Source organism: Hyaena hyaena, unplaced genomic scaffold (assembly GCF_003009895.1).
Source record: "Hyaena hyaena isolate Hyena2069 unplaced genomic scaffold, ASM300989v1 scaffold_152, whole genome shotgun sequence".
Classification (NCBI taxonomy): Eukaryota; Metazoa; Chordata; class Mammalia; order Carnivora; family Hyaenidae; genus Hyaena; species Hyaena hyaena.
This window is the reverse complement of record NW_024080784.1, coordinates 416,474-428,605: the sequence shown is the minus strand read 5'-3', so window position 1 is coordinate 428,605 and position 12,132 is coordinate 416,474. Positions and strand designations below refer to the sequence as shown.

The 12,132-nt window shown below is 35.2% G+C and overlaps 1 protein-coding gene across 2 annotated transcripts in view; it reads right to left on the bottom strand.

Moving 5' to 3' along the window:
* The window catches only part of RELN (reelin), a 544,526-nt gene that overhangs the window by 204,947 nt on the left and 327,447 nt on the right, over nucleotides 1–12,132 (bottom strand). For both annotated transcript variants that reach the window (XM_039239122.1, XM_039239123.1), the window contains exon 11: nucleotides 9,126–9,271. In XM_039239122.1, the coding sequence (XP_039095053.1) occupies nucleotides 9,126–9,271 (146 nt within the window). The remainder of the gene's footprint in view (nucleotides 1–9,125; nucleotides 9,272–12,132) is intronic.

Genomic DNA, 12,132 nt, shown 5'->3' with positions numbered 1-12,132 from the left:
TAATTATCGAGTTGTCTGGGATTTTTTAAAAATATTGAATTGTATAGGTTCTTTATAGATTTTGGATGTTATCCTCTTATTGGATATGTAATTTGCAAATATCTTCAACCACTCAGTAGGTGGTCTTTTTGTTTTGTTGATGGCTTTCTTGCTGTGTAAGAACCTTTACTTTGATAGAATTCCATCTGTTTATTTTAGCTTTTGTTGACCTTGCCAAAGGAGACTGGTCAAAAAAATACTAAGACCAATGTCAAAGAGCTTAGTGCTTATGTTTTCTTTTAGGAATTTTATTATTTCAAACTTACATTCAAGTCTTTAATACATTTTGACTTTGTTTTTGTACATGGTATAAGAAAGTGGTCCAGTTTCATTCTTTTGCATGTAGCTGTCCAGTTTTCTCAACATCATTTATTGAACAGTCTTTTTTCCATTGTATATTTTTACTCCTTTGTCATAGATTAATTGACCATATTATTGTGGGTTTATTTCTAGGCCCTTTATTCTATTCCATTGATCTATGTATCTGTTTTTGTGCCAGTACTATACTGTTTTGATCACTATAGCTTGTAGTATAGTTTGAAATTAGGGAGTGAAAAACTTCCAGCTTTGTTCTTCTTTCTCAAGGTTGCTTTAGCTATTTGGAGTCTTTTTTTTTAAATAAAAATTTTAGGATTCTTCATTTTATTTCTCTGGGAAATGCCAAAGGTATTCTGATGAGGATTGCATTGAATCTGTAGATTGCTTTGAGTAGTATATATATATTTCAGTAAGATTTTTTCTTCCAATCTATGAGCATAGTATATCTTTCCATTTATTTGTGTCTTCAACTTCTTTCATCAATGTCTTAAAGTTTTCAGAGTAGGTCTTATACCTCCTTGGTTAAATTTATTCCCAGTTATTTTATTCTTTTTGATGAAATTATAAATGGGGTTGTTTTCTTAATTTTTTTCCTGACAGCTTGTTATTAGTGTACAGAAATCCATCAGATTTCTGTATGTTAATTTTATATCCTGCAACTTGACTAAATTAATTTATTGGTTCTAACAGTGTTTTGGTGGAGCCTTTAGGGTTCTCTCTATATAAACTATCATGTCATATGCAAACAATAACGGTTTTACATCTTCCTTTCTATTTTGGATGCCTTTTATTTCTTCTTCTTGCTTAATTGCTGTGGCTAGGATTTCCAATATTTTGTTTCATGAAAGAGGTTAGAGTTGATGTACTTGTCTTGTTCCCAATCTTAAAGGAAAAGCTTTCAGCATTTCAACCTTGAGTATTTTAGCTGTGGGTTTATCATATATGGCCTTTACAATGTTGAGGTATGTTCCTTCTATATCCACTTAAAGAGTTTTTATTATAAATAAATGCTGAATTTTTTCAGATGTTTTTCCTGCATCTTTTAAGAAGAATTTATGATTCTTACTCTTGATTTTGTTAATGTAATGTTGATTACATGTTGACTGATGTAGATTGATTTGTGAATGTCAAACCATCTTTGCAACTGTGGAATTAATCTTACTTTGATCATGGTGTATGACTATGTTAGTGTTGTTGAATTTGGTTTGCTAATTTTTTTGAGGATTTTTGCATCTATGATTCTTAGGGATACTGGCCTATAATTATCTTTCGTTTATTTGGTGTGTGTGTGTGTGTGTGTGTGTGTGTGTGTGGAGTCCTCATCTGGTTTTGGTATCAGGGTAATGCTGGGCTATAAACTGAATTTGAAAGTGTTCCTTCCTCTTCAGTATTTTGGAATAATTTGAGAATGATTGGTACCTTCTTTAAATGTTTGACATTACTTAGCCATGAAGCTGTCCAGTTCTGACTTTTATTTCATGAGGGTTTTTTTAAAATTATTAATTCAATTTCATTACTTATAATTGGTCTATTTCAATTATCTATTTGTCATTCAGTCTTAGAAGACTGTGTGTTTCTAGGAGGTTATCTATTTCTTCTAGGTTTTCCAATTTGTTGGTATGTAACGGTTCATAGCAGTAGATTTCTGTGATGTTAGTTATAACTTCTCTTTCGTTTCTGATTTTATTTATTTGGATCTCTATTTTTCTTGATGATTCTTGCATTGATCTTTTCTATGCTTTTTTTGGGGGGGTGTCTCTATTTCATTTATTTCTCCTCTTTATTATTTTCTTTCTTTTCTTAACTTTGGGCTTTTATCTTCCTTTTCTAGTTCTTTAGGTATAAAGTTAGATTACTTATTTGGGATTCTTCTTGTTTCTTGAGGTAGGCTGTATCCCTATGAACTTTCTTCTTAGAACTGCTTTTGATGTATCACATAAGGTTTTGAAAAGGTGTATTTCCATTTTCATTTGTTTCAAAGTATTTTTTGATTTTTCTCTTTGATTCCTTCATTGAACCTTTGGTTATGTAGTAACTGCTTAGTCTCCCTGTATTTATTTTTCCAGTTTTGTTCATGTAGTTGATTTCCAGTTTCATACTGTTGTGGTTAGAAAAGATGCTTGATACGATTTCCGTCTTCTTGAATTTGCTGAAACTTGTTTTGTGGTTTCTAACATAGGATCCATCCTGGTGAATGTCCTATATGCACTTGAAAAAAGTGTGTATTCTGCAGTTTTTGGATGAAATGTTCTATATATATATATATATATACATATATATATATATATATCTACATATCTACATATCTATATATATCTATTCACTCCATCTGATCTAATGTGTTGTTTAAAGCCAATGTTTCCCTATTGATTTTCTGTCTGAATGACCTACCCATCAAGGTAAGTGGGGTATTAAAATTTCCTACTATTGTTGTATTGCTGTCAATTACTCCCTTTATGTCTGTTAATATTTGCTTTAATTATTTAGGTGCTGCTATATTAGATACATAAGTATTTACAAATGTTATATCCTCTCAAGGAGTCATCCTTTTGTCATAATATAAAGCCCTTGTCTTTTGCTACAATCTTTGTCTTAAAGACTATTTTATCTGACATGAGTATTGTTACTACAGCTTTCTTTTCATTTCCATTTGCAAGGAGTAGCTTTTTCTATCCCTTCATTTTTAGTCTGTGTGTCTCTATATCTAAAGTCTCTTGTAGGCAGCATATAAAAAGGCCTTATTTTCTTTTTAATCCACTCAGCCACTCTTGATTGGAGCACTTAGGACATTTGCAATTAAAGTAATTATTGATAGGTATGTAACTTATTGTCATTCTGTTATTTGTTTTCTGGTTGTTTTTGTAGTTCTCTGTTCCTTTCTTCTTCTGATGGTCTCTTCTTTTGAGGTTTGATGGTTTTCTTCAGTGTTATGTTTGGGTTTCATTCTCTTTATTTTTTGTGTTTCTTTTGTAGGTTTTTGGTTATCTACAAAACCAAGGTTACCATGAGGTTCATAAATATGTATAGCAGTGAAGATTTTTTTTCCTACTATTTGTATTGACTGGAGCAGAATTTTATGATCTGAATAATTTTTTCAGAACTAGATTAACTTCTTCACTTTTTAAATGTATGCAGTGCTACCAAGAAAAGTACTATGAATCTCATCAAGAAGGTTTTAGGGTTTCTTCATCAGTGTTCTGAAGTTTCTTCCTGGTGCTCTAGGACTGGACATTTTCCCGTTTATCTTGCTAAACATTTCATTCACAGGAACTATGTTTTTCTTTCTTCTTTTCTCAATCTTGGCAACTTCAGTAATATCTTTCAATATTATATTCTATATATCCTCTCTGACCTCTCTTTCAGGAATTCCTATTTTTCTAACATCAGAAGAGCCAATTTCTCCCCTATATTTTACATCTTTTTTCTTATATCCAGTGGCCACAAGTTTTGGATAAATTTCAAGGCTCAAATTTCTAGTTTATTAATTTGTTCTTCAGCTATGCCTCTGCTGATATTCAGTAGAGAAAAAAAAATCCATTAAATTTGTTTCAACAATCATATATTTTCATTTCTCACATCTCTATTTTTTCCTCATAAAATCTGTTTTAATTTCTCAAATGTAGTATGCTCTCCTATCCCTTTGAGGATATTAATCATGCTTCTTATAAAATCATTTGCTTACTCTGCTACTTTTATTTTCTCAAATCTTAGTTCTTCAGTTTGATGATTTATAAAATGGAGTTGATATTCTTTTCTTTTTTAATTTTTTAAAATGTTTTATTTATTTCTGAGAGAGAGATAGAGAAAGCATGAACAGGGGAGGGTCAGAGAGAGAGGGAGACACAGAATCCAAAACAGGCTCCAGGCTCTGAGCTAGCTGTCAGCACAGAGCCCGACATGGGGCTCGAACCCATGAAACGTGAGATCATGACCTGAGCCGAGAGCTTAACCGAGTCACCCAGGTGCCCCTGTGGAGTTCCTCTTTAACATGAATACTCTAGTGACAGCAATGAAACAGGATTTTTTTAAAAAAGGTATTTCAATAGTAAAAAATACAATGTTTGCCTTTGGGATGAAACAGAAGTGTACAAAATCTGTATTACAGCAGTGTGTTTTTCTACAAAGCTCCCTCCTACCTAAAGGCAGTCTCAGCTAGGTGAGATACAGTAGTTGCTAATTAAATGATGTGTTTGTAAAGTGACGCCAAAGTTCAGAATGACTTACATAAATTATCAGTGTATTCATTAAAATTTCTCTCTTGCTGAAGTAACAGATGTGTCTTTAGGAAAAAAAAGAGAAAAACCTTTAAGATCCCACTTAAAAAAATAAACCTATCAACACTGGGTTTAGGACAGCTTTGAGATATGAGAGGCAAACAGCTCTCACAACCTTGTGATGTGAGATCAAACAGCTTGACTCAAATGGTAGGAAAACAGGAATATTTGGGAAAGTGGACTCCAAAAAATAGTCATAATGATAGTGGCTTTCTTTTCTTTCTTATGAAGTGTTTTGAAATTATTAGAGAGGACCACATATTCATTTTTCTCTTTCATAATTCTTATGGAAGAAAAACACAGTTAACAGAAGTACAAATATACATGGGCTAACAATTCAATTAACTTATTCTTTAATTTTTTAGTTTTTAAAAAAGTCACCTTAAAGCTAGAAAGCTCAATCAATTCTAATTTACTATCCAAGTTTTCTATTTTAGAATTTTTAAAATTTTTACTTTTGAGAAAGGGAGAGAGAGAGAAAGAGAGAGACAGAGAAGGAAATACAGAATCTGAAGCAGACTCCTGGCTCTGAGCTGTCAGCACAGAGCCTGATGCAGATTTCGAACTCACGAACTTGAAGATCATGACCTGAGCCAAAGTTGGATGTTTAATCAACTGAGCCACCCAGACACCCCAGTTTTCTGTCTATTTTAGCCAGTGGGCCAATAATGATAAACTGTCAGTGTGGGTGATGATGACTGGGTTGAAGAATGAGAGAAATATTTAGTAAACCTGGCTGGTTAAACAAAACACATCAAAATTTCACTCCCAGATTCCTAATCTGTTTTTCTTTGTCAGCTCTTACCCTAGGTAAAAATGTCACATTAATTTGATTTTGTGACAGGATTTCTTTCCTCAAGCTATGATTAAAAATGATCATGACAGCATTCTTTCCTAGACCAATAAAGGAACATTTGGAAGTGAAGGAATGAAGAGAGGGGACACGGACACACACACACAGGACTAAACCAGCATTTTAATCATCCCTGCAACCACAGAAAACACTACATCCTCTCTTTAACCCCTTATACCTTTATAACTTAATGCCAAGTGGGATGACTGGGCTACCAGATGAGAGCATAAAAAAGGTAAATCTGGGGAGTGTGGCCTGATATCCCAGGGGAAAAGCTGCAAACAATCTAAAATGTAGTTGCTAGAATCATATACTAGTTTTAGAACTTAGATGAATTAATTGTATACCAATTAGGGTGGCACAGGTGCTTTTATCAAGCACATTATTTTGTTATTGGAACAGACATCTACTGACAATGCCAAGGCCTAAAAGTATTAGCCTCTTTACTGTGACCAAAACTCTGATATATCTCAGTACTGAGAAGTGGCCAAAGAGCATAATTGAAACCACCTGAGTCACTGAGTGGATGGAATTTGTTCTGATGTTCCTCTGTGTCTTCACTGACTTTAGCTCTTTTTTCTTGTCTTTTTAAAAAGTTTTTAATACTTATTTTTGAGAGAGAGAGAGAGAGAGAGATTGAGAAAGAGAGTAAGAGAGAGAATCCCAGCTCTTTTTTCTTGTCTTTTTTAAAAGTTTTAGAAGTTTTTAAAACTTATTTTTGAGAGAGAGAGAGAGAGAGAGAGAGAGAGAGAGACTAACACAGAGAGAGGAAGAGAGAGAATCCCAAGCAGGTCCACACTGTCAGCATGAAGCCTGATGTGGGTCTCGAACTCACAAACTGTGAGAACATGACCCAAGCTGAAACCAAGAGTTGGATGCTTAATTGACTGAGCCATCAGGTGTCCCAGTTTAGTTCTTTTTTCAAGCATAAGTACTTTTAGTTCTCTTTTTGTTTTGGGGGATGATTGATTTGGTTTAACCACAAATTCTCTTATATCACTAGTGCTCTGTGAAAATGGAATGTCTGCTCTGTTAATTGGAGTAATTTTTTGCAAGCTATGTCTCTGTACTTGTAGATTAATTTTCTAAGATATACTGGGTTTCTTCTTAAATAAAATCAATTCCTTTCTAAGCCTTATTCATGGTTCTCTGTTTGTACTAAATCTTCACTAATATTACTAGCAGATTACTAGATGGACCATTAATCCATTCAAAACAGCTTTTCTTTTGTTCTCTTATAGATGACTTTGATAATGCAACAGGCTGGAAAAAAAAAAAACCAGAAAGAAAGCATGGTAGCATAGCGGATAGGTGGGTATGAAGGCCATTATTAAAAATATTTTTGGGGGTGCCTGGGGGACTCAGTTGGTTGAGCATCTGACTTCTGCTCAGGTCATGATCTCACAGTTCACAAGTTCGAGCCCCCTGTCATGCTCTGTACTGACAGCTCAGAGCCTGGAGCCTGCTTCTGATTCTGTGTCTCATTCTCATTCTCTTTCCCTTCCCTGCTCATGCTCTATCTCTCTGTCTCTCAAAAATAAGTAAACATTAAAAAATAAAAAAATAAAAAATAAATTTTATCAGAGCACCTGGGTGGTTCAGTTAGTTAAGCCTCCAACTCTTTTTTTTTTTTTTAATGTTTGATTTATTTCTAGGAGAGAGAGAAAGACAGCGTGAGCAGGGGAGGGTCAGAGAGAGAGGGAGTCACAGACTGAAACAGGCTCCAGGCTCTGAGCTGGCAGTCAGCACAGAGCCCGACGCGGGGCTCAAACCCACACACCGCGAGATCATGACCCAAGCAAAAGTCGGACGCTCAACCGACTAAGCCACCCAGGCGCCCCTAAGCCTCCAACTCTTGACTTTGACACTCAGGTCACCATCTCATGGTTTGTGGAATTGAGCCCCACTTCAGGCTCTGCTGACAGCACAGGGCCTGCTTGGGATTCTCTCTTTCTCTTTCTGCATCCCCTCCCCTACCCGGCTTGTGCTGTCTCTCTCTCTCTCTCTCAAAATAAATAAATTAACTAAAAAAATTTAAAATATAATAAAAATAAATTATATCTGGGCTGGGTATCGCTGGGAATCATCTGAGTCCCCAGAGGAGGTGGGGGACATCCACTGAAGAGGATGACTCCTCACTACTGCATGGATGATATTAGCTTGAAGAGGTGGAGGAGTGAAGGTCAATGAGTCTCTTGTGCTTCAAGATTCAGGATTCTCTTGTAGGCAGTCAAGCTCCATAACCAGGAAAGGGTTTTGAATTGGTCTTTTGTGTCAGGAATCAGGAGAGAACTGATATCCTGGTGATGATTCCTTATCTCCAAAAGATAGGTAAAGAAGCCTTGCTTGCATTGTCAAGCATTGACATGGAACTTCAAAGATGCCAGGAAGCTTCAAGAAGAACTTTATGGGTTGAAGGGCTTCAGCATCACTGGTAGGCTCTGAAAGAATTGGCTCCCTTAAAGTGTCAACCTCTCTCAGAGGCATGCCTGGCCTGCCCCATAGGCTGGACTTCCTCAAGGGAAGAGTCACAGCAGAAATCTGGCTTTCAATAGTGAAAGACCCTGATGTGTCAGCAAAAGGTCACAGAGGCCGTGGCAGCTCAGGCTACTGGCCAGATTTCTGTTCTGCTGGGACTGAATGCAGTTCTTTCTGGGCAATGCATGGGAGGCAGGGAGCCCAAGAGAGACATGGCCTTCTTGCCTCTTGGGCACTTACAAGTTCCATCCAGTTTTGACTTAATTTGTTGAGGTCAGACAGACATGGCCACCTCAAATGTTGTGTTCTGGAAAAAGTTTCTCACAGTTAATAGCTAAATTATTGTTCTTTTATATTCAGTATAAAATTACATTTTATGTTAACTTCATTCATCTCCATCATAGTCTTAGAAAAGACACACTAAACAATAAGGACCTGATCACATGTGTTTATTGGGAAAAAAAACAACAACAACTAGAATTTCCTTTCCATTCACACTACCTTATAAATTTAGATTCTCTGAACCTATTAATTTTTTTTTCAACTTTAGCTTCCAGGAAGATGCTCCTCAATTAATAGGAAATATCTTAGGGACACAAGACCTAGAAGAAGGCACATGGCTTAGAATGGCCAGAAAATATCACCACCAATAGAATGAAAAGCTCACTGCGCTAGCTCTCTTCTTCTTCAAGTCAGCCCCATATTCCTCCTTTAAAAATCTTTCAAAGATAAATTTTACTCCCTAAACCATTTTTATAGATCAAAACCACATTCCACAGAAAATCAGGTAGCAGCATCTATAAATCTCCGGCCCCAGGGAGACAACTGAGAATCTCAATATAATAGTAGTGGAAACATTTTGTATCCTATACACATTGAAAAAAACTTTCTCCCAGTAAAAGGTGAATAAACGAAAATGAGATAGAAGTGCTTCAGCTGAAGTTAAAAGGTATTTGCAATTATAAATTTTCAACACACAAAAAAATAGTTGATTATTTAATAAAGAATGCTCAGGACAAGTGTGACCTGTTTGTCCTGTCTATGATAAGAATAATCAGTACTGATTTAAGTATGCTTTTGCTATTTAGTAATATGCATTTAAAATATGTTCAGTGGAATAAATATAAGTGCTATGCACAGCATGGGAGATAGCAATTACTTACCCTGTAGGCTGGCTCTCAAATTCTTCTGACCATTGCTCTTGAATATCCTCCGTAGAAAGATCTACATCCCGGGTGGTGGCAAAATTGAACTCGCTGCCTTCATTTCCATGGAAATAAATGGAATTCCCATCTGACTGACAGCTATGCTGTAGATGAAAAGAGAGCATGGGGTGGCTGTTGAATTGGTTTTGTAGCTGTATCTTCTTACTCATGTATAATTAGAGTTTTTAGAGAAGTCATTATATTATTCCCTCTATGACAGACTCTTAAATCAGAGGAGGTTGTTACCTCTTTTTTTGTCTTATTTAATTCAATTACAATTTCTTTCTAACTTATTAAGTTATCACAAAAAAGGAGTCAAGAGGCCATTTGAGCTTTGTCACTTCAGCCTTCGTATGAAACAAGAATATTTTAATTGGCATAATTTCCCATCTTTGCCCAGTCCTTGTCATGGGAATTAAGTGTGATAATGACTTGTCATATATTTTCAATACCGTGCTTATGGGCTAAATCACAGTGACCTTTTCAATATTCTATATATTTCTGGCTTGCCATTCACACCTTTCACAATTTGTCTGTAAATGGAATGTGAGTGGAAGAGCCAGCTAATCAAAACAGGGAATACAGAAAAGGTCAAAGTAATCCCTGATATGATCGTATATTCTCAGCTACTTTTTGAGTAAAAGTTTCTGACAAGACCTAAGTAGTGCGTGATGCTTACAATAAGGAGCTGGAAAATCAAAATCTCTGTTATTCTCCCAAAGAGCACAAGTTTACAAAGAATAAAAAAAAAGAGTTTCTTGTGATTTTTTTTAACCCATATTTTTTCAGCTTAAAGTGAACAGTCAAAGGTAAGATCAAAATCTGAGAAAACTGTTTACTTTTTAAAAAAATGTAACTTTTTATCAACTAGTTTTTGGTAATAAGTCAAGTATACATAAATACTAGTAAAAGAAAGGTCAAACATTCTTTTAAGCGCTATGTACTCTCAAAATGAAATAGAAAGGAAGAAAAGTAATTGGATAGAAAATATTCGGTCTTTGGGGCACCTGGGTGGCTCAGTTGGTTAAGCGTCCGACTTTGGCTCAGGTCATGATCTCACAGTTCATGGGTTTGAGCCCTTCGTTGGGCTCTGTGCTGGAACCTGTTTCAGAGCCTGGAGCCTGTTTCAGATTCTGTATCTCCCTCTCTCTCTGACCCTCCCCTGCTTATGCTGTCTCTCTCGCGCGCGTGCGTGCTCTCTCTCTCTCTCTCTCTCTCAGAAATAAATAAAACATTAAAAAAATTTTTTAAAAAAGAAAATATTCGGTCCAGAGACTAAATTATTTTAGAGCAGGAATCATGTACATTTCATTCCTTGCTGTAAACACAATACTTGGCTTATAGTAGAAATTAAAAAATATTTGTTGAATAATTCAATAAATGAATGATATGGGCTATGTCTTTTCAAGTAATCAATCTTTTATGGAGCACTCACTATGTAGAAGGCATTAAGGAAGGCATTGGTGAAAGGGGTTTATAACGAAGTAGTATAATACATAGTCTTGGCTCTCGAAAAATCCCAGTCTCATTGAGAGATATCAAAGATAGGTCTCAATGCTAGACAGCAGATGGTAAGTGCTAATGAATGAGAGAAGGTAGGAATCACTGTCCAGGGCTGGTCTAAATGCATAGGCTTCATGGATGAACAGGTCTTCAAATTGCTTTAGTATAGATAAAAATCCAAGTTGAATGAACTTGGAATCCATATGAATGAACAACAAAGGTGATAAGTAGGCAAGATCTGGCTGGAGACTGAGAGTAAAAATCTAAAGTAGTAGTCTGAGAGATCTCTAGAATATTCTGTTGGGAGTGATGTCCTAGAATAGGAGAGTAATGTGTGCAAAGAAATGTTTTGTGGTAATTAAACTGGCTATAGCTGGCAAAATCAATTGAAGGAATAATCAGAGTACTCTAATGAAAGAGTAAATAAAGCTTCCAGAAGCTTCCAGAAGTTCAAGAGATTCAGAGCATATGATCTTGGGGGAGTCATTTCACAGTGCTAACACATAAGGCACACCCACGGATCCTGTCGTCATCTTAGATAATACTGTAATGTACAGCATGCATCTCCTGCCTGAGACTCTTCTTCACGCCACAGTGAATACACATTATTCATGGATGCTAAACTGAGCTCATAATATGTGATCCTTAACCCACAGAAACTGATCAAAAACTAGGGTTCGTTTATTTAAGAGTAAACGGAAACTGTCAAGGGGTAAAACCCAAAGATCTACTACTATTACCCTGTAAACACTCCAAAGCTAACTGGAATAACAAACATTAGTTTCCTAATAAATCCACTGAACTCTAAATAACCTATTTCACAATTATCTTCACATTCTGGAATCCGGAACAACTGTCACTTAATGTCTATCAGGAATTAATATAAGGACTCCGGTATCAATGCAAAGGACACATGTAGTCATAGAAAAAGCCATACATGAAATATCTATGTGTGTGAAAATAGAGTAATTTAATTACAATTTAAAAGGACATATTTACATAAGAAGAGTGATGACTTAACATGAAACCTCGGTCATTTCTGGCTAAATACCAATTTAATTATTTAAATTTTGGTTCCATTTGCTTCAGAATTGTTTGTTAATATTTTAAGACTCTATGTTACAAACAATTGTTTTGCGACTCTTCAAAAATTTATATTAAGATATTTGATATATATTTTAATTTAGTTGAGTTAGAAAATTTAGGTAAAAAAAGTCATTATAAAACTAGATACTGTTTAACTGCATATTGTTAAACTTATTTCAAAAAATTAAAATCAGTTGGTGCTTTAGAAAAATAGAAATAATTTTAAAGGATTTTTTGTTAGTTATTTTGCTGTTACGAAACACATTTGGTAGTTGAATAGACCATTTGTAATTATATAATTATAGAAAATTATCTACCAAATATACATTTTTGACACTGTAATTACAGTAGTGCCAGCATATGAAACACAAGTAAC